General features: G+C 36.1%; 1 protein-coding gene across 7 annotated transcripts in view; it reads left to right on the top strand.

Annotated features, from left to right (window-relative positions):
* MGAT5 (alpha-1,6-mannosylglycoprotein 6-beta-N-acetylglucosaminyltransferase) overlaps window positions 1–22,737 on the top strand; it is a 371,902-nt gene that overhangs the window by 228,293 nt on the left and 120,872 nt on the right. For all 7 annotated transcript variants that reach the window (XM_027835555.1, XM_027835550.1, XM_027835549.1 and 4 more), the window contains 4 exons: window positions 15,520–15,591; window positions 18,795–18,956; window positions 20,539–20,708; window positions 22,032–22,166. In XM_027835555.1, the coding sequence (XP_027691356.1) occupies window positions 15,520–15,591; window positions 18,795–18,956; window positions 20,539–20,708; window positions 22,032–22,166 (539 nt within the window). The remainder of the gene's footprint in view (window positions 1–15,519; window positions 15,592–18,794; window positions 18,957–20,538; window positions 20,709–22,031; window positions 22,167–22,737) is intronic.

Genomic DNA, 22,737 nt, shown 5'->3' with positions numbered 1-22,737 from the left:
CTGAAACTCTCTCCAAAGTTGCCATTGATCTCCTAATTTCCATATCTAATGACCTTTTCTTAGGCCTCATCCTCTTTGACTCATCTGCAATGTTTTGAACTATCAATCATTTTTGTCTGGGATACTCTCTCTTCCCTAGGTTTTCATGACATCACTCTCCACTAGTTTTCCTCCTTCCTCTCTGACCACTTCTCAGTCTTCCTTTATAGTTCTTCATCCCTGTCATACTAGCTATCTGTGGATATCCCCAAAGGTTTCCTTCTGGGCCCTCTTCTCTTTTCCTTCTATATTATCTCATGTGGTAATCTCATCAGCTCCCAAAGGTTCAGTTAGCATCTCCATGCAAATGATTCACCCATCTCTGTAGCCAGCCCTAATGTCCATCCTGTAGTACGATCTTGCATCACCTTTTGGACCACTCCAACTAAATGTCCTGTAGGAATTTCAAACTGTACATATCTAAAACAGTACTTATTATTTCCTCCTTCCCTTCCCCCTGTGTTCTACCTTCTGCTGAACTTCCCTGTTGCTATTGAGGACACCACCATCCTCCTGGACACCCAGGCTCTCAACTTCATTATCACCCTCAGTTCCTCACTCTCACCCACCCCATAAATAGGCATTTTGTTGCCAGATCTTGTTATTCAACTTTCTCAACATACTTTATATACTTCTCCTTGTTTTTACTCACAAAGTCACTGCCCTAGGTTATCACTTCTGGACTTCTGCTTTGTCTTTCTGCCTCAAGTTCTCCCCACTTCAATCCATCTTTTACTCAACTGCCAAAGTAGTTTTCTTAATGCTCAGATCTGATCTGTTACATCTTCTCTCTCCCCAATTAATAAACTCCCCAGGCTCTTTATTATTTCTAAGCTCAAATGTCCTTCTGATTGGCCTTTAAGGTTCTTCACAACCTTGTGCCTCCCTGCCTTTCTTATGTTCTTACACTTTTCTCTCATTCATATACTCTTTTATCCAACTATACTTGCCTGCTAGATATCCCTTATACAGCACTCTCTTCACTCTCTGTTTTCTTTGCCTTTGTACTGGCTGTCACCCATACTTGGAATGCACTTGTTCTTCCCATCTGACTTAGTTTCACTGACTTCCTTCAAGATTTAGCTCAAATCCCACTTTCTGCAGGACATTCCTGGTCCCCTAGCTGCTAGTGCCTTCCTTCAGACCCTCCATCTACTCTGTGTGTATCTTGTATGTAGCTAGTTATTTATATGTCTCCATCATTAGAATATGAGCTCCTTGAAGGCAGGGGCTGTTTTTGTCTTTTTTGTATTCCCAACGTCTAGAGCAGTGCCTGATACATAATATACTTTTAATAAATGACTGTTGACTGATTGACTGATCTTTGGTAAATGAAAATAAAAGTTTTAAGAATTGTTAAAATATCTGGCCATATATAAGCTTTTCCTAGGCCTTATTTTTATGCAAACTTGATATCTGTGTCTGAGAAGCTGTATGAATTACATTTAGAAGCAAGGAAATGGCTGGGAGGAGATTTAATTCTACTCCCCTATTTCTGAATTCAGGTAATCCTTTAAGAATACTTCCATCTCTTTTACTTTCTCCTCAGATCCAAAGGCTGGGTAAAAAGGGGAAAAAGGAATCACAATGTAGTTTGGTAACTATTCAGGGTCCTTTGTTTTCACCACCTCAAATTCCAGCATGGTTATTGTGGCATGGCTAGGATGGTAGAAAGCAAGGCAAGTCAGCAAGCATTTGTTAAGTATCTACAATGTGCAGGCACTGTGCTAATCTTGGGTGATACAAGGAAAAGTAAAAACAGTCCCTGACCTCAAGGAGCTTACAATCTAATGGGAGCAATTGTGTATAAAAAAGAAGATATGCAGTGGATTAATTGGAGAAAAGGCATTCTAACTGCAGGGAGAAGGCCATAGCACTAAGGGGGATTGTGAAAGCCTTCTTTCAGAAGTTGGGATTCTAACTGAGACATGGAAAAAGCCTGGGATGAGAAGAGGTAGAGATGATGAAGGGAAAGAATTCCAGGAATGGGGTATAGCCAGTGAAAGTGCACAGAGAAGACCAGAATAGAGAGAAATCAGTCAGGAGAAATGCAAATTGGGTTTCTGAGGTTGAAAAAATTCCCTTGTTTCTGCCCATCTTTAGTTAAGGAGTCAGGGACCAGTGATACTCAGTGTACAGAATATGATCTGGACAGTATTATTGTGTCAAGGCAATGTTTGCTGTCACTGAAGGAGAGCTGAATGCTCCAACCATTTAAAAAATTAATGAAAAATCACTGAAATGGTAAAATGTTAGTGACTGAGGGAAGGTTAGAATAGCATGTGAGCAGCAGCTTTCATATCATGGCTAATTTATTCCCATGTGACAAACCATAGAGTTCAGGTAGTGTTATGACTTGCAGGGAAGATGTTACTAGTTTACTATGACAGGTGACTTCAGAATTATCCTTGCCTCTTCCCTCTCCTCCATCCCCCATCCAGTTACCAACATTTTTAAATCAATCGCCACGTCTCTGGAATCCACCTTCTTTCCCTCATTTACCACTCTAGTTCAGCCTCTCATTACCTCTTTCTTGGACAGTATAATAATCTCCTGATTAGTTTCCCTGCTTCCAGTCCATCCTCCAGTCAATCAGTAAACATTTATTAAGCACTTTTGTGCCAGGCACTGTGCTAAATGCTGGGGATACAAAATGAGGCAGAAGACAGTCCCTGCTCTCAAGGAGCTCTCAATCTAATCACAAACCTTCCACACTGGTCTTCCTAAAGCATGGGTCAGACATGTCACTCCCCTTAATCTCTTTCCAGAACTAGTTTTCATTAAACTCCTCTATATACACTATACATTCTCTTACTATCTGAACTTCCCTGAACTCAACACCACATCTCTGTGCTTCCCAAAATTCCCTCCCACCTCACCTCCACCTCAATCTCCCTTTGCCTTCTACCTTCAGTGCTCTCTCTTCAGATTATGTTGTATTAACTGATCTGTTAAACAATGTATACTGTATACCTGTTGTACTCTTCCCCACCCCCCAGTAAAATACTATCCATTTTTGTGTAGTTAGGGTCTGTTTGATTTTTGTCTTTGTATCTCCAGTGTCTAGCACAAGATGGTCAGCACTGAATAATTAGGTGAATTGAATTGTTAATTCTGTGAGGTGGGGGGGAAGCTATAGGCTGGAGGGCCTTTGTCAGTATGCCAACATTACCCTTTCCAGTTTTGTCTCTTTGTCACTTAGGAGGGCCTGTTGATGTCTGCTCTGCCGGCGACCCATGCTTAGGAATTATGGATATCTCCTTCTTCTGCAGCTGAACTCCTGTATTTGGGTTGTCTCTCACATCTTCTGTAAGCTCCTTATGAGCTGGGACTGCCTTATTTTTTCTCTTTGTATTCCAGAGTTTAGCTCAATTTTGTTGTATAATGAGTGCTTAATAAGCATTTTTTTCACCCATTCAGTCCAAAATGTAGTTGCTGGTAGTGTAGACAGATGAATCTTTTGTCTAAAACATACATGCAATTTGAGCTTGAGACTATTATAGTCTTGAAGCAGAGCCAAATCACTCAGGAGGCAACAGTGGAAAGAACACTGGATTTGGAGTCAGAGAATCTGGATTCAAATTCCAGCTCTGACATTTACTCTAGATGTTATCTAGAGTAGTTCATTTAAGTCAATCAAGTCAGTATGCATTTATTAAGCACTTACTATGTTCTAGGCACTATAGTAAGGGCTAGTATACAAAGAACAGTAAAAGATAGTCTCTGTTCTCAAAGAGCTTAGTTAACATTTTAACATTTAACCCCACTGGCCCTGAGTTTCCTTGTCTGCAAAATTAAGGGGCTGTAGTAGATGACAAAATACCATGCATGTTAAGTGCTATATGATGGATATGGAAAGTAGAGCCTCTGCAGTGAAAAGGGGGACATGAGTTTTGTCAAAAGGCTTGGGGGGAGGAATAGCTTAACAAAGAAGGGCTCATTAGTGGTAACTGGACCACTTCTTTCTTTCTGAATCTTTCTCCTTTGATCTATTCTGGTTTCTAGCAAAAGAGGAGCAGGGAAGACATTGCAGGAAAGGAAAATGGTTTGAATAAAGGTAGGAGGACTGGGGACTTTCTTGGGGCAGGAGAGGTGATGATGTCATTCTCAGGGACAAATAAATAGACAAGTTTTGCAGGAGTGGAAGGGCCTAATAGAAGATGCATACAATTAGAGGGGGTGGGGACCCTATGCCTTTAATTATTCTATATCGTTTTTGTATTTTCAGTCTCTGTCTCTCCACTGAGTTATCACCTTCCTTAGTGGGAATCTATATGTAAGATATCACTAAATTAGTCATAAAAGATGACCTGAGTTGTTTCATTCCTCTCCCTCTACAAATCTCTTAGATCACCCTCACTTCCTAAAAAATGGTCTTGATTCTGCTTTATTTTATTCCATTTTCCCTATTCTTGTTTCCAAACATCCTTCAACCCTTCCCTATAGAGGCAGATTCACCCCTTTAGCCATCTTTGTCCTGTTGGACTCTCTCCAGTTTCTCTACATTTTGTTTGAAGTTCTGTAACCCAACCTAGATGTTATAGTCTAATAAAGATCCATATAATGCATGAAGAATGACTTCCTAGCTCTTTTACAACTTTCAAAAATATGTTCCAGTAGAATGGTATGGAGATTAATCATAATGAAATGGGGGGGGATATAAATAAGAACTCCAGCAACTTTGAAAGCCAAAAAGATAGTTTTGTACACTTTTCTGGTTGTTGCTTATGTTGTAGGTTAGCCTTACAGGCTATCTCAAAAGTCTCAGTACCGTTTTAAGCCATTTAAGTTATAATGGCTTAAAACAGCCCTAAGATTTTGGGGACACTATATAATGAAGCCCCTATTATTTTCATATGAACTGTATTCTCAGTTGATAGATTCTAATTGAGGTTAATTTTCTCAGATTCTTCTATATTCTGATTCTTTCCCTTTGCTATTGATTGGTATGCATTCAGTGACTACTACCAATTTTGATTTTTACTCCAGAAAAAAAAAATGAAGGTAAGTCATTTGGGGAGATTGAGGAGAAAGAGGGGTTAAGGGAGACAGGAAAATAAGGGAAGTGCAATTCAAAGCCAAATAGAAATCGTCTTGTATTATCTAGTATTTTGACTATTGGTACTCTTTTTTCCCTTTTTAATAATTTCATACAATAAAAGTTTAGTACCTGCTATGTGCAAAGAAAGGTGTCAGGTGCAGCATCAAGAAATGAGTGTCTTATTTTTGTTTAAGATCTTTGAAGTACATAGAATAAAACTGCAACTGGAAGAAACAGTAAAAAGTATATATGGCAAGGCAGGAATATCATGAGGATATGAGATGGGAAGGTGTGTTATGCCAGACATATCTCCCTGTATGGGTTAAAAGGTGCCCTTTTATGGGGGAAGGCTGAGACAATTGGGGTTAAGTGACTTGCCCAGGGTCACACAGCTAGTAAGTGTCAAGTATCTGAGGCCGGATTTGAACTCAGGTCCTCCTGACTCCAGGGTCAGTGCTCTATCCACTGGGCTACCCAGCTGCCCCAAAAGGTGCCTATTTTCAAGGATTTAATTTGAATAGAGTATGAAGCTAAAACCTTCTAATCTCTCCTATCGAATGGGATTGTAAACCTGTCCCCACCCCCCCAAATAAGAGGTAGAGGTAAATGTAGCACAGTCAGAGCTAGAAATGTGACATAAAATCGTTTTCATTTTACATTTTAATATATGAATGTAAAACAATTATGTTTCAACTTCTGGGAATGTGAAAAATCCATCTGTTTTCATTGATTTATTTTTTTCTAAATATGAAAATGTTTGTTAGAATTGCTGGCTTTTGTAGTTTTCTTGTTTTATTACCTCCGAGAAGCTTTTCATCTCTTTCATATCTATTATATTATTTGTCAATTTTTTAAAAGGGAGGGGGTACAGACAAATATACAGAAGGTACTTTTACAGGTACACAAAACATTTTTAAAAATTAAGTATAAATGTCTATTGACTGACTATATGAACATGCCTTTGAATACTACCCCAGGTCCTTGCATAAGGTCCATTAACAATTATATCACATCTTTATTCTAAGAAGCATTGTGATATATTAGAGAGATTGAATTGTCAGATAGGAGAGACTGAGGTTTAAATTTCTTCTCCTGTTTCTTACTAGTTTTGTGACTTTGAGTTAGTCATTTACCCTCTTTAAACCTTAGTTACCTCATTTGCAAAATAAGGATAATAGTAATTTTATTCAAGATTATTGCGAAGGTCAAATAAAATGTTTGTAAAAATGTTTTGTAAACCTTGAAACTCTGTATAATTATTAGCTACTATAATTATTCTTTCCCTTTAAACTTTTGTACTTTCAAAATTTGTAAAAAACAAAACAAAACAAAAACAAGGCATAAAGTCTCTTGTGTAAACACTAATTGAACGTGCACTTCTGCATTCCCTAAGCTACATTACATCCTGTTGTTTTTCCCATTGGACTTCCCTGAGTGAACTCTTCTTTTATTCCCTTGTAACCTTGGTAACCCCTGGTTATGATTTTGAGTAATTCCAGGTTTGTACTTATTTGGTTTCTGATTGCCGTAGAATTATAGTTATGATCCCTCCCTCCTTTAGCCCTTGAGTACAATAAGCCCACCTCAAACTTTTTAATTCATTGATTTTCTTTCTATAGTCAAGGCCACCAACATTTAGTCTTAAAATATCTATATGAAGTAAGGAAGATAAATTATCCCCATTTTATACAGGACAAGGCCAAAATTTTTGGTTCTGAAGAGTATATTTGTACCCTTTTGTAAATACACTTTGAAATGAACCATAAAATCATAAAATCTTAGGGTTAAAAGGGACCTCTGAAATTATTGAGCCCTGTTTTGGCTGGGTATGGAGAGTACTAGTTCACCTCTAGGTTCCTTCCAATTCTTAGAATCTGTGATTCTTTGAACTCTTAGCCACAGCATGAACCGCTAATATTCTGTCTTGTTTAAATAATTGTCCAGTCTTCAAACAAAACATCTTTGTTGTAAACTTAGAGTCATACATTCAGATCAATAAATGTTTGAAATCAGTCACAATACCTGACTTCATCCCTATAAAATGAACTGTAATTGTCCTAATTTTACTGATGATTCAAATGTACCATTGAGTTGGCACCTGACCTCCCCACCAAAAAAAAAAAATGAGGCTTGAAAATAATCTTCTCTAGAAAACTGAGTATTCAGCTACTCCAAGTGGAAAGAATCAGTGACTGATTCATTAGGCAGTTTTACATTTCTGGAACACTGGGGAAATAATTTTCTTTATCTGTCTTTGTGAATCATGTAACTACCCCCATTATGGAAATGGGTACCCATAAAATAATTATTATGAATGTCATTGTTTCAGGTATATTAACTTAGCTCTCTGCAGAGCTCTTAGAATCTGCTTCCATTGCTGTGATCTTTCAGTGAATTCAAAATGAATTTAATTCACTTCTCTTGCTGTGTATGTAGATATTATCAGTGTATTTCCTAGCTACTTACTCCTCCCTTCTTCCTTAGCTCCCAACTTTACATGACTCTTCTAGCAACCAGCCTTGAAGCAGACAACATATATTTCTAAAATTCCTTAACCTTTTATGTCCCTTCACAGCACTTAGTTGTCTTGGAATTACAGTAGTTCTGAAAGAATGAATCTGCAGAGTGATTGATGGCTAGAATTATAATAGGTAAAAGCTGTTGATTCATACAACAATTTGAAGTGTGTGTGTGTGTGTGTGTGTGTGTGTGTTGACGGTGAGGAATGACAGTGTTTCATATAGGAACAAAGAAGCAATTTTATGCCTTACTCATCAATCTGTTTCTTATATCTAGTGAACAACAGACATAAAGGTCTGTGCCTCTTTGAGTTCTCCCTTGGCAGTATGTAAAACTAATATTGGCTGAACATGCTATTAACCTTGAGTTTAAATTCAGCATACTTAATCCCATGATTAATGCCAAGATTAATGCCCAACAGCAAAGGTTGAAAGCTTAAATGTTTGTGAATGCGAGCATGAAATGAAATCCTAATAACCAGTACAATGATTTGGATTTATGGGCTGTGTTGGCTGCTAAAGATAACTTGGAAATGGTGTTGCATGGAGTAATTTGTCAAAGTGGGCAGTGATGAAGAATTGACTGTTTATGATGCGGGGGAAAAAATCTGAATGAAGAATACAGCTCTCTGTTTTTTTTGGTGTAACAGGGGCAACACTTCACTGTGGGACTTCATTACATGAGAAGAATAATATACTCTTTTAAGGTTTTTAACAGTTTAAAATTTTAATTCCCCTTTTAGTAAGATTTAATGGGCTCCTCAGCAGAAATGTAGATGTATAGATTTATAATAATATTTCCCTTACTCTCTGAGTCTTCTACTTCTCTATGTATATTTGTAGTTCTTATTATCTTAAATCCTAGATACTTCCACTCACATACACAGATGTGTACGTACATACTCAGAGAGGACATTGTAATATCAGTAAAGAGGTAGATATCCTTGGCTAGTCAATTTTTCCTTGATTTTCTGTTCCTTTAATCATTTGATTGCTTTTCTTAATAATATTTCTATTTATCTATAAGTTTTAGTTATTGAGATACCCCCTAACCCCAACCAGACATATTCTTGACTCTACTTCACCAAAATCAAAAAGGGAAAAGTAAAATTATCCTATGCTGTATCAAAATCTTGGCAAATGTTATTTATTATAAATAAAGCCTTTGAGGTACTATGGTGTAATTTCCAATTTATTTCTCTCTCTATGTTTAAAATTTGATTTCTTAAAATTCTTGCTAATACTATAAGTTATAAAACTTTGAGATTCTTTCCCTCCAGGGTTTAAGAAAGTTTTCTGCATAGGTTTCTCTTTCAATTATATCCCATTTTATTTTCTTTTCGTTATTTTTGCCAGCAACCACTACAGCATAGTACCTTTTGAAGGTTTCATTAATATATTGTATATTATTTGTATATGTATATTTCTTTCCCCTGTTACTGGTTAGTTTTGCATTCTGTGTCCTTTGTGGTGGGAAAAGTTAGTTAATCAAATTGTTTACATTGAGTTGAATGGGGTACCATTTTTCTTTTCATCTTTTTATCCTGAGCTGGAAAGCACAATACCTTGCTTAAGAGATATTTATTAGATTGGATTGATTGGATTGCATTTATCCTTTGGAGCAGTATCCTTTTTGGAGACTGCCTCAACTTTCCCCAGAAGAATCTGCAGTTAATATATAAACAAAATATATTAGCACTTTTTTTTTAAAAAGAAACAACATTTGAAACACTTAGAAAAAAGATGGCTTTACAGAGACATATTTGTTTTTGTTAGGTTTTATAACTTCTCTTGACCATAAATTAGTCAATCAACATTTATTAGGCACCAACTAAGTGCCAGGAACTTTGTTGAGCACCAGAGCTACAAAGAAAAGCAATGACAAAACAAACAAGAGCAACAACAACAAAAAACAGTCCCTGCTCTCTAGGAATTCAAATGTTAATGAGGGAGACAAGGAGCAATCCACTAGCTACAAACCAGGTATGGAAGGGATAAATTGAAACTAGCCTCAAAGGGAAAACACTAAGATGTAGGAGGATTGGAAAAGTCTTCTTGCAGAATGTGAGAATTTAGCTGAGACATGAAGGAAGCCAGGAGGCAGAGATGAGGACCCTTCCCTTCTTAGTTACCACAGCAGGCAAATTTAAGAAACAGTCAAATTTAATAAAGCATTCAAAATGGGAGTATATTGCAAGGAGATTCTGAGTTCATGTGGACCAAACATATTTTCCATTGAGTCTTTATATTTTGCTGGCTAAAATGATCTGCTTAGGGAGATCATGAAATAGTTAGAATGTTAGATGGTAGATTCAAGTATGTTCAAAGGTACTACTTTACCCCATTTTTAATAGTTAATGTCTTTTAACAATATTTGTCTGGGTCTCTGCCCTAGGCAAAAATGCACATAAAAAACATATGAACTATCCATGCAAGTTTGTAGCTGTATATACCAAACCATAAAAATATGGCTGTCTTTGAAAATCGCCCACAATGGCTGCTAGAATGCCTTCAATCATAGATTCTGGAAAAGCACAGTTCATATAGATTCCTCTTTACTGTTAGTAATGCAGTAGGTGAGGGAAAAGAGAGAACTTCATTTTTAAAAAGGAAGTTTTTGTACTTTACCACACCAGCACAACTAATTTATTCGTTTCACTGCTGGGAAATATATCACAATTCTCCTCTTTTGAGAGATAATTTTGTGTTTCCTCCCCAGGGAGAGTTATTCAAAGGGAATTTGAATCTTTATGACCATCTCTTTCTACAGACTGTGTGGTGTAGTGCAGAGGGGTCAAACACTTGGCCAACAACCAGCAACACTCCTGGGTGTGGGCTGAACCAGATAAAAATTTAATTGGGAAATATTTAACAAAGTAATATGTGAATTTTTTTAGGCTAGTATGCAGCTACAGGGATACTTTAGTGGCTCCTGTTTCTATTTATGTTTGACACCACTGAAGTAATAGATAGTTGAGCCTCAGTTTCTTTTTACGTAAAATACAGTTATACTTGCCCTACCTCCTAAACAAAGTTGCTGTGATTATTAAATGCAGTAGCATAATTATAATCATTGGCAAAATTTGAAGTACAATATAAATGTAAGCTGTTGTTCCAATTTCTCATCATTTAAGGCTCACTTTAAATCCCACCTTCTCCATGGATCTTCTTTCCAATCTTCCAGTCCACATTATTTCTTTTCTCTAAACTTGTATTGTAGTTGAGTCAGTAATGTATAATTAGTCACTTTAACTTTCTCCTCTTATACTGAGTATGTTAGTTCCTCCCAACTGATTCTAGTAAGCTCCTTGAAGACAAAAACACATCTTATGCTTCTTCTCCCCTCTCCCAAAGTTTACAGTCCTGGACATAAAGTAATTGCACAATAAATGTCTGCTGATTGAGTCTCAAACATGGACTGTGGTATGCTGATAGTAAAACTGCGATCATAATTATGAGCCTATTCGGCAGTGCAGGGGTGTCCCCAAAGTCCTTAATGGAGTTTTAAGTTAGTAAAGTTTAAATAACCAAAAAACTTTAGTCAAAGACCAAGATCATATACAAGGTGTCCCAGAAGTCTTAATACAGTTTTAAGCTGTTAAAGCTTAAACTAATAATGTAGTTTTAAGCTACTAAAGCTTAAACTATTAAAGCTTAAAACTGCATTAAGACACTTGGCCACTTTAGCCAAAATAGGAATCAAGCTAATTATGACTGGTGGGTCAAATTAGTGAAATCAAATGTGTATCTAGACGCAATACTGTCATCTTTTGAATTTATTTTCTGAAATATTGTAAACAAGAACACAATAAAAAAAATTCCAATGAAATAGTTTCCCCCACCCCAAAATAAAACTCTGAATACACACCAAATCCCTTTTAAAGTGATCTCTTGTAGTCTTGTCAGATACAAGTAAACTCAGCTTTGTCCTTCACCCAGACCAGGTTTCAAATAAAAGATTGAACTTGAATTAATTTAATGTGGAATGTTCTTCTTAACTGAAAAATATAACACAAGACCCTACAGAAACCTCAGGTCTAAATTGCAGGTTCTTTATTTGAAAAAAGGACTATACTAATGTTTGCAAAGAGAGAGGACTAGAACAGAGCTGAACAATTAACTCATTCAGAAGAATAAAGCCTAGAAAATGTTTACTTTTGAGAAATGACAACAAGAAAATCTGTCATATTATACATCATTTTATACATGCATTTATTGAATCTACCCCTGGTTTTTGACATGATTTTATTCTTCCCCTTATCATCCCACTCTATATTCCAACTTGACTTGTATATTTTTTTGTCTCTTTCCTTTTTAATTTAATGGAATATGTCCTTCTTACAGTCTATACAAATGTGACTTAGTTTTGATCTTTTTTGGAGATGTCGTGCCCTTTTCCTCAAAGGATAATCTCTTTGATATTGAATATTATTGTCATTATTATTATAGTTACTCATAGAAAAGTAAATTTATTTTCTTTTGAAATGGGATTTTTAAACATCAGAGTTTTATTTTGTGTGTTCTCTCTGAGAAAACTTGATTATGGGACATCTGCATAAAATATATAGAGTTCTACTGTTCTAGCTACTTTATTTTATAGCCTGAAGCCAAGGCACTAAAAAGATTGTTTCATGTTGAATGAATTTTGCTCTCAAATTAGAGGTCATTTTAGGAATGATCTGGCTTACTTTTTAAAATGGCCAGGTTCTTTATGGCCTAGTGATGGTCACATGAATCTTAAGTTGGTTTTTAAGGAGAAAGTTACCAATTAAGGACATTGAGTTACTAGACTTTGGCAATATTTTCCCAAAATGCCATTAATTGAAGCCATTATTTTGGAAAATATTGCTCATTTAAGAGTTGTTTGTTTCAGCACTTGGAGTCATTGCCAGTGTTGGCTTTCTTCCAGCTTGAGTAATCCTCTGAGACTTGAAAAAGATGAAAATGTTTTCCTTATGGAAGAATTGGTTTTTGTATCATTAATTAGTTTGTTATCTAGGGATTCTTTCTTCCCTTTTCCCTCTCCGCTGCCAAAACCAACTCTTGTTCATTCAAATTCTCACAATGAAAGAAGGTGAATTTTTACTTTTTCTACTATGATGGATGTTATATTGAAATTCCTAGCTAAAAGTTACACAGATATATTTAATCTTCCGTATTTAAACAGACTGCTTTCAGAAACTTTCAAAGTTTTGTCCAGTGTTTCAGGTTAAGAAGAACTGATATGCGTGATCAACTAAACAAAAGAACCGAAGTTTTTTGTCTTCTAATCTAAAGTTACCTTCTGGAATAAGGGCTCATGCAACATTTCCACCAAAGTAAATCTAAGAATTTTTCTTATTTGAAGTAGGAGTAGAGGAAGGGAGAGGCTATCTTTAGTTATCAAGACATGTTCTCATTAACACTGCTTTTTACTTGTCTGTTTTCTTAATTCCCTTTTTTCCCCATGGACACTTCAATTTCTCTGGTCCTAAATTAAGTAGGATTTTTTGTTTTATTTTCTTAGTGTCAAGTTTACTTAGATTCTCTGCTTTTCTCCTATACTTTTCAGTGATTTGTTGTATTGGAAGTCTGAAGTCCATTTGAAGCTTTCATTTTAAAAACATGCTTTTTAGCAATGTTTGGGGGGTGGGGTGCACTCTCTTTCATTACTTTTATCTAAGCTCTTTAGTCTAGCCAAAATAGATGAAGCACAGATGTAAGCAATGTTGCTGGGTCCAACAAGGCCTTCTCTATGCATGTTGCTTATTTTTCTTTCTATTCCTCACTTTTCTCATTTGTGGTATTAAAGATCTTGCCATTCAAGGTAATGTTGTAAGACCACTACTCAGAGCTTGGACTGCCAAGACAAGTTGCTTTTTTATGTATGGAGAGCTGTTAGCACATTCCCATTGTTTGCTCAGGAGAGTCTTTTTGACATTCAGAAATCATTTGTAAGTATGATTAAATCTAAATTTGATCCAGAAAAGGGAAAAGATACATTTTGCTTCTTCTTTGATCCAGAAAAAGACAAAAATACATTTCATTTCTCCAATAAAAAACTCTTCTTCCACATTAGTGTTATACAGTTATTATATCCAGGTCATTTACAGCAAAGCATTACTGATTGAAACCCTCATTTATTTCCACTAACTAGATAAAAAAAAATCACCATGGATTAAGAACCCTATTTCTGACTTCTAAGTCAAAGTCACATTTTAGTAAAAAGATCCTAAGCTGCATTATAATCAGAGTTAAGTGCTATAACTTTGGCTTTTCATTCATTAAAAAAAGCATTTGCATTAAATACCTGAAGAAGTTTCTAGTAGGAGATAGCACTTGATTTTAGCCTTGAAGAAAGCCAAAGATTCTAAGATATAGAAGTGAGTAGGGAATGCATTCCAGGCATAGGTGACAGCCTGGACAAAGACTGAGAGATGAGAGATGGGATGTCAAGTTATGAGACCAGCAAGAAAGCCACTTAGGCTGATATGTAGAGCGTGTGAAGGGGAATAGTAAGAAATGTCTGGTAAGATAGACTGGATCCACAATATGAAATGCTGAGGAATTTATATTTCATACTAAGGACAATAGGAAGTCTCTTTCTGAAAAAAAAATTAATGAGAGTGACAGTGAGACCTGCACTTTAAGATTATTTTGGTAGCTATGTGACATATAGATTGGAAAAGGAGAGAGGTTCAAACTGTGAGACTAGTTCAGAGGCTATTGGAATAGTCTGGACAAGAAATGATGAAAAGTTGAATTAAGATAAAACCTGGGCAAATGTGAAGAAATGTGAAAAAATATTCAAGGCATTTCATGGAGGTCAAATCAACAAGACTTGGTAATTGATAGGGAATATCTTGTTTGGGAGAGAGAAAGGTAAGAGATAACTCCAAGGGTGTGATCCTGAGTTACTGGAAGTGTGGTGGTGCTCAATATAAAGAGAAGTTTAAGTGCAGGCAGGTTTGAGAAAGGGAGATAATGATTTCAGTATTAGACATCTTGATTTTGAGATGCTTGTGGCCTAGTGGGTAGAGATAGCCAACAAGTAGGATTGTAGCTTAGGAGAGAGATGACTTGAATTGGATCTGTTATCAATCGGAACATTCCTTCTAGTGACTCATTTGAAACCTGTGCTTGTCTGCCCATCTTGTCTAAGTCTTGTCCATGACTCCCATAAATTCATGACACTCAACATGATGAAGGGCTTCCTTGCCTTTTCTCAATATCTCAGGAATACCAGTGGAACACTCTGGCTGTCTACTGTACCTATCTACTTGGGCATATCACCAGGCCATCTTCTCTTCTTATCATACATTTCCTTGATTATGTCTTTACTTCTTATTATTCTTCAAAGTTCTTATTTCATTATGTTACAGTCTCCTCACTCCTAAAATGCAACTCTCCACTTCTCTCTGTGTAATATTGACTTTCATTGTTTTCAAAATTATTGAGTTTCATAGCTAATAGCCATACAACAACTCTGGTGAAATGTTACCTTCAGGAAAATGCAAAGCTCCTTTAACGATCCCAAACTTCTCCTAGAAACAGAAGCCCGTATCTTTAATACCAACAGGAGAAAGATTAGCCCTAGATATATAGATTTGGGAGTCATATAGAAAGAGATAATTGAACCTGGCAGACCTGTTGAAATCACCAAGAGAGAGGTATATAAAGGGAAATGAAAAGAGTTTAGGAAAGAGCTTTGGAGACACCTATGGTGTCTCCATCTAAAGACATTCTTGCCCTTTATCTGATCATGTCTATAATCAATCACAGGGAAGATTCTTTCCTCAGCTACTTAGGCCTCTTGCTTTAGAAATTATTGACCCAATATTAGTTTGTAATATTTTACCAAAGAACGAATTGGGGAGGTGGAGGAGAGAGACATTAATATACAAACCAACTCACCTATGGCTTTGCATTTTTGTGTTCCAGGTTGAAAACTGGTGTCCTCATTTACCTTGGAGAGCAAAAAATCCCTATGAAGAACCAGATCAGAATTCAATGGTGAGAAAGTTTGAAAACCAATTTACCAGTCTTATGTCTTTAGAGCAGATTCATTTTCACTGTAATTAACTCTTTCTAGAACTTTGGTGTCAAACTAAAATAGAACTGGTGGCCACTAAACCATATATACCGCATATTAACATTACCAGTGTTCTATTGTATTTTTATTAATTTTGTTAAATATTTCCTGTTTACATTTAAATCTGGTTCTGGCCCATTCAGGAGTCATTAGGACTACATGCTTAACACCTCTGTTCTAGATGCTTCTTGCTATAAGATAAAACACCATCAAAGGAACAGCTTTCTTTGCCAATCTTATGGAAATTAGGGATCTATTCAGGGATGATGGGTGGCCTGGACAAATTAACCAGTATTTATTGAATACCTATTGTGTGTCCTGTATTATTATAGTTGCTATGTACATGATGGCATATGAAATTAATAGGAAATAAGACTCGACCTCAAAGAGTTTATAATCCTATTGAAAACACAATACAAAACCATAGAACTCTTTGAACAACATCACTCATCAGTCATTTGTCAAGTGCTTATTATGTGTGAGATACTGTGCGAGGCACCAGAGATGCAAAGACTAAAACAAGAAATATTTCCTGCCTACTGTGATGTGGGGGTGGGGATTAAGGGGAAGGAAATATCATGTACGCATGTAAGCAAAGACGAGACAATTTGAGGAGGGAGACAGAGCACAGTGCCAGGAGGGATTTAGAAGTGCTTCCTGTAGATGATTATCTCATCCAACCTCTGAGCACAACCTTAAGGAAACCAAAGGTACAGGAAGGCTGGAGTGGGGCAGTGGGACAGCTGGATTTCTGGCTAATTGAGAGAACAGGGTTATCACAATGAAATGGTTTTAGTTAATAGCTTAGGCCTAGAAATAAAATGTCTCCATTCTTTACCTATGATGCCTTCTGAATAATTCCCTAAAATGGACTAGAAAAAAAGTTTCTTGGAATAGCTCAATTTAATTTCACCAACTTTGGAAGGAATAGTGACAAAGTATTGTTTTAAAAGAAAGTAAGGTATTTGGGGGTTTTCCACCCTTTATTTACATTGTCCCATCAAAATCAGGGGTTCTTTGCTTTTGTTAGGTTAAAACTTAACTTTTGGTTGTCTGGTGAACTCCATGGACCCTTTCTCAGAATAATGTTGTTGTTTTTTTTTAATAATTAATTAATTTGTTTTTAGTTTTCAATATTCATTTCCATAAGATTTTGAGTTTTAAACTTTCTCCCCTCCTCCTCTCCCTGAGATGTTGTGCAATCTGATATAGGCTCTATTTGTACATTCATATTAAGCACATTTTCACATTAGTAATGACGTATAGAAAAATCATAACTAATGGGAGGAACCATAAGAAAGAAGAAATAAAAGAAAAAGAGAAAAGGAGAGCAAATAGTATACTTCCATCTGCATTCAGACTCCATAGTTCTTTCTCTGGATGTGGATAGCATTTTCCTCATGAGTCTCTTGGAATTGTCTTAGATCCTTGCATTGCTGAGAAGATCTAAGTCTATCAAAGTCAGTCATCACACAATGTGGCTGTTACTTTGTACAATGTTCTCTGGTTCTGCTTGTTTCACTCAGCATCAGTTCATATAAGTCTTTCCAGGTTTTTCTGAAGTCTGCCTGCTCATCATTTCTTATAGCACAATAGTATTCCATTACATTAATGTACCACAACTTGTTCAGCCATTTTCCAACTGATGGCATCCCCTCAATTTTCAATTCTTTGCCAGAGAATAATGGTTAGTTTGTGTTCTTTTTTTGTTTGTTTGTTCTAGTTTTTGGTTTTTTTTTGGCTAGGCAGTGGGGTTAAGTGACTTGCCCAGGGTCACACAGCTAGTAAGTGTTATGTGTTTGGGGCTGGATTTGAACTCAGGTCCTCCTGACTCCAGGGCCAGTGCTCTATCCACTTTGCCACCTAGTTGCCTTGAGAATAATGTTTTTAAAAGCATTTAAAAAATACTTAAAATTGCTAAGGAAAGTAGCTATATTGAAATAATATGGTTAAAATATTTTTAAGAGTAAATTCACATGCCCCAGGGTTAGGAATCCCTTAAATTTTTAACTTTTTGTCTGAGGTCTTTGATGACTTAGGGTGCTTTCTTCAGGCCCTTTTCAAAGATCACTACATTCATCATAAAATATGGAACCCCATGATAGTCCTGGTACTCCATTAAGAATATCCAAGAGATGTTGTGCAGCATAGTGGATAGAATTAGCCTCAGAGGTTTAAAAAAAAAAAAAACTCCTGGGTTCAAGGCTTAGACACAAGCTGTGTTAGCCTGAGCAAGTCACTTAATCTTTCAACACTTGCTATGTGTGAGGGTACCAGTGCTACAAAGACTAAAACATGAAACATTTCTTGCCTCTTCTGAGGTAGGAGGGCAGTGGGCAGGGATTATAATATACAAATATCAGCAAATACAAATTATTGGAAATAAGGTAATTCTCTAAAACTCTAAACTATAAACTAGTTGCAGATGTTCATTGGTAGATGACGATTTCTCACCAGGAGTTCCCTACCTCAATGAAGTCATAGGTTCACTTCCTCCCCTGTCCTCCCCCCAAAATAAATAAATAAATAAATAAATAACCATACCAACATCAAGTGTCTTGTATTTAGAACTTACTTCTAGAAGAGTTGTCCTGGTTGGTCAGAGACAGAAGCAAAGCCTTCTGCTCCTTCTCATAACCTTTCCCTTTCATGCAATAGAACTGTATATGAATTCCCTAGAAACAGAAAGCAGGATAAATTGTGGAAATTTCCTCTGATCCTCAGGGTACTCAACTAGCCCATAAAAAGTGCTGTATAGATCCACTAGTTGTTTCTTTGTTTGTTTCTCCACAGATGTTTCATGTGCACTCGCAACCCATTTAGTTAAAATAAGGTTAAATAGAATTCATTTAATAAGAACTGATTGATATCTGATTTTCTCATGGTATGCCTTAGAAGGTCAATTTCCTTCACGTCAATTGACAATCCTGGGTCTTTAAAGTTAAGTTGTACAAAACAGGAGACTTTAAAAAAGAGAAGAGGAGACTTATCCAATATTAATTAAGCCTTTCAAGTTCAGAATGAAATGTCACCACATAAAAACCATCATGCTTCCGAATGTTTGGGGTTGTCCACCTACTCCCACCCTCCATTTCCCTTTTTTCTGTTAAACATCTATTCATAGGCTGAAATTCGTACGGATTTTAATCTACTCTATGGAATGATGAAACGGCATGAAGAATTCCGATGGATGATACTAAGGATCCGACGAATGGCTGGTGCATGGATTGAAGCAATTAAATCATTGGCAGAAAAGCAAAACCTTGAGAGGAGAAAAAGGAAAAAAGTGAGTTTCTTATTCATTTTGTTACAGTCACCAGTTTTCCTTTTAAGTTTGATTCTATTTTGAAATAGATCCAAGAAAGAAATGTGTGCTGTTGAAATGATATTCCCTCAGGGTGAATTTGCTATATCTTTTATACAGCTTATTTTTGTGTTCTTTTTCCCAAATTATGGTCCTCTCAAACATCAGGAATAAACAGCATTCTTGAAATTTAGCTGTATGCTTACTGACCATAGAGTCTTCCTGACTCTAAGTACACTATTCTGTCCACTATGTCATAAATCACTGTTATATCAAATCATTTAACTTTGATTTATTGTTCTTCCAATTTTCATTATTTTAGTTAGTATATGTGTTATTTTATTGGTTCTACTTCACTTTGCATCAGTTCACAAGTCTTCACATGCTTCTCTGTGTTCAACAAATTTATGGCTTCTTACAACATAGTAATATTCCATCATTTTCATGTGCCACAATTTGCTTAGTTGTTTCCCAGATTGGGCATCTACTTTGTTTCTAATTCATTGCTACTATAAAGGCACTGTTATGAATGCCTTATTTTTTTTAATTAATTTATTTTGGTTTATCAGCAATCACTTCCATAAGCTTTTGAGTTTTAAATTTTTCTTCCTCTCTTTCTCCACCTCTCTTCCAAAGACAGCACACAATCTAATATAGGATTTATATATATATATATATATATATATATACACATTCCTATTAAACATTTTCACATTAGTGATGTTGTAAGTAAGAATTAGAACCAATAGGAGCAACCACCAGAAAGAGGAAACAAAACTCAACAGAAGAGAAAAAAATAGCAAATAGTATGCTTCGATCTGCAATGAATGCCTTATTGTATAATCAAACCTTACTTTCTTTGTGTTCAATATATTTATTGTTTCTTGCAGCATAGTAATATTCCATCATTTTCATGCACCACAATTTGTTTAGTTATTTCCCAGATTGGACATTTACTTTGTTTCTAATTCTTTGCTACTATTAGAGCACTGCTATGTATGTTTTATTGTGTGATTGAACCTTGCTTTTTATCATTGCCCTTCTCATGGCATATGACTGTAAGTGGTATTGTTGGGTCAAAGATCACTAATATTTCACTCACTTAGAGTAATTCTAAATTGAGTACCAGAATGGATGGTCCAGTTTATAGCTCCACTGACAGTGTATTAGTATTTGTACCTATCTGTCCACAATCCTTCCAACATTGACTATTGCCATCTTTTCTCATCTTTGCCAATTTACTGGGTGTGAAATGAAACCATAGACTTGTTTTGACTTACACTTCTCTTTATTAAATGTGATTTCTCAATATCCTTTTAAAAAATGACTTGAGTTTTTAATGCTTCAGCTAGGGAAGTACTGATCTATATGCAAAGTGTAAAGTAGTAGTCCTTGATCATCCATCTCATATATTATTTTCTTCTTCTCTTCTTAGAAAATAAAGCCTCTAAATGTGAACACTGTTTTTGGCCACTTTATCAAGTACTGAGTTTTGTGGTGGAAGTGTCTTGAGTAATTGGGATGTTAATTCAACATGAGCCTATCTATGTGTCTTATTTTTCAGATTCTCGTTCACCTGGGACTCCTGACCAAGGAATCCGGCTTCAAGATTGCAGAGAATGCATTTAGTGGAGGCCCACTTGGTGAATTAGTTCAGTGGAGTGATTTAATTACATCTCTCTACTTACTGGGCCATGACATTAGGATTTCAGCTTCACTGGCTGAGCTCAAGGAGTAAGGAGATTACTTTTCAATTTTGAAGCTGGAATACAAAAAAAAGAAATTGTAAACTCTTGAAGCTTCTATTAGTGTGTAATTTCTTGCAGAGAAAAATGAAAGTGATAATTCACTAAACAGGAGATAAGAAGATTATTTTCAGGAGCTAAATACATACACTGTGAAAAGGATGATATGTTTTCATTGTAGCTGCAGGCTCTGGAGGCCTCATAAATGAACACAAGAAAATTCAAACTAAGGAGCTTATTCATTGCTATTACAGGTGCTTCATACATCTGCTGCACAATGCATTCTTGACTTTACTAATTCCGTGTCTAGCTGAAATTCATACCCTTCCACACTCAGCATCAAGCTTTTTTATATCTTAAATCAAGGCAAGTTCCTGTTTATAATTTAATTTAGGAAGAGCAAATTTCCTGAAAACCTGGACTTTTTAAGTCAGCAGACTTTCAGCTCCAAGTCTGTCAACTTCTGTGTTCCTATTTAACTGACATTTGCTTCTCCTTCCATCCCTCTCCTTTTTCCCTTCCCTTTCCCTGTCTCTCGGGCTCTTAATCCATTTAGATTGACACAGCTGGCTAAGCATTCTCAAAGACACATCCGTCAGTTCTTTCCACTCACACACTGGATGAACTGCCTTTAGAGAGGCTGACCCAAGCTGCCGCGTTATTACTGTGTGGAATAAGGGGAAAAAATTCCCAATGGATTTGAATTTAATTTATACATGAAATTGCAAGGAAAGGAACATTTTAGAAAGCAGTATGGAAAGCTTCTTGTTACTTTTTTTTAATTAAGAACAGATGAGGAAGAGAAAAATGACATTTGCTAAAGTACCAGGTGATATAGGACCACATGTGTATAACTAGCACCTAGCTTCATGCTAACCACAGCAATACTGTCAATGAATACTTCTTGACAAGTGCAATAATGGTGATTATGATTTTAAGAAATTATTTATATAGGACATTGGAGTTTATTAAACACTTCCACCAATACAACAAGGGTAGGTATAGCCGGTGTTAGACCCATTTTATAGAAAGAGCAAAGTTCTGAGGTTAAATTGATAGTCTAAGAATACCATTATTAAGACTTAAACCCAGATCTTCTGACTCCTAATTCTAGGGAACTTTCTACTACACGACTAGCGTCTAAGTGCCATGGTCAAGAGAGAGACAAAGAGAGAAAGAGATGCTGGGAGATATCAGGGAAGGCTTTAAGGAAGAAGTTATCTGAGATATTTGATTAGAAAAGTCACCAGAGTATCCATGTATATATAATATAATGTAAATGGTCTGTTGTGTGTTTTTCCTCTCTCCCTAGGATAATGAAGAGGGTTGTAGGTAATAGATCTGGCTGCCCAACTGTAGGCGATAGGATTGTGGAACTCATTTATATTGATATCGTGGGACTTGCTCAATTTAAGAAAACTCTTGGCCCTTCCTGGGTTCATTACCAGTAAGTGTTTTGTTTTTGCTTGAAGCCTTATGCCTATTTTTTAACAATGACATTTAAGTGTTGTTTGTTTTTGTATGGAGTGAGAAGATAAAAGAAAATCCTTTGATTTGGGCTGATTATCCCTAATTGAAAGCCAAATTGTTCACAGCTACTTTCCACCTTCAACATCCATTCATTATTTTCATTGATCTGCAAAGAAGAGGAATCTTGTTTCAGGCATTCTCTCTAACTTCCCATTTTCACATCCCTCTTTTCTCCCTATACCTGCTTCAGCTCTGATAAAATAAAGGTTCAGTGAGACAGACTTTGGGAAGGAGCTTGTATGTCCTATTTCTTTAATGTGTAAAATGTTCTTGCATTTCTACTCTCTTGGATATCTGTCCTCAAACTAATAAGAAATACTTAGAATGAAAGCTGAGTTTTACATTTTAAAAAATAAATAAGCCTGGTATTTGGAAAATAAAACAAAGATCATTTGTTAAGCCCATACTATATGCCAGGCAAGCAGCTAGGTGACACAGTAGATAGAGTTCAGGACAGAGTCAGGAAAACTCATCTTCCTGAGTTCAAA

This window comes from Vombatus ursinus, unplaced genomic scaffold (assembly GCF_900497805.2).
Source record: "Vombatus ursinus unplaced genomic scaffold, bare-nosed wombat genome assembly UNPS02014816.1, whole genome shotgun sequence".
In the NCBI taxonomy this organism is placed as follows: Eukaryota; Metazoa; Chordata; class Mammalia; order Diprotodontia; family Vombatidae; genus Vombatus; species Vombatus ursinus.
This window is presented reverse-complemented; position numbering and strand designations above follow the sequence as displayed.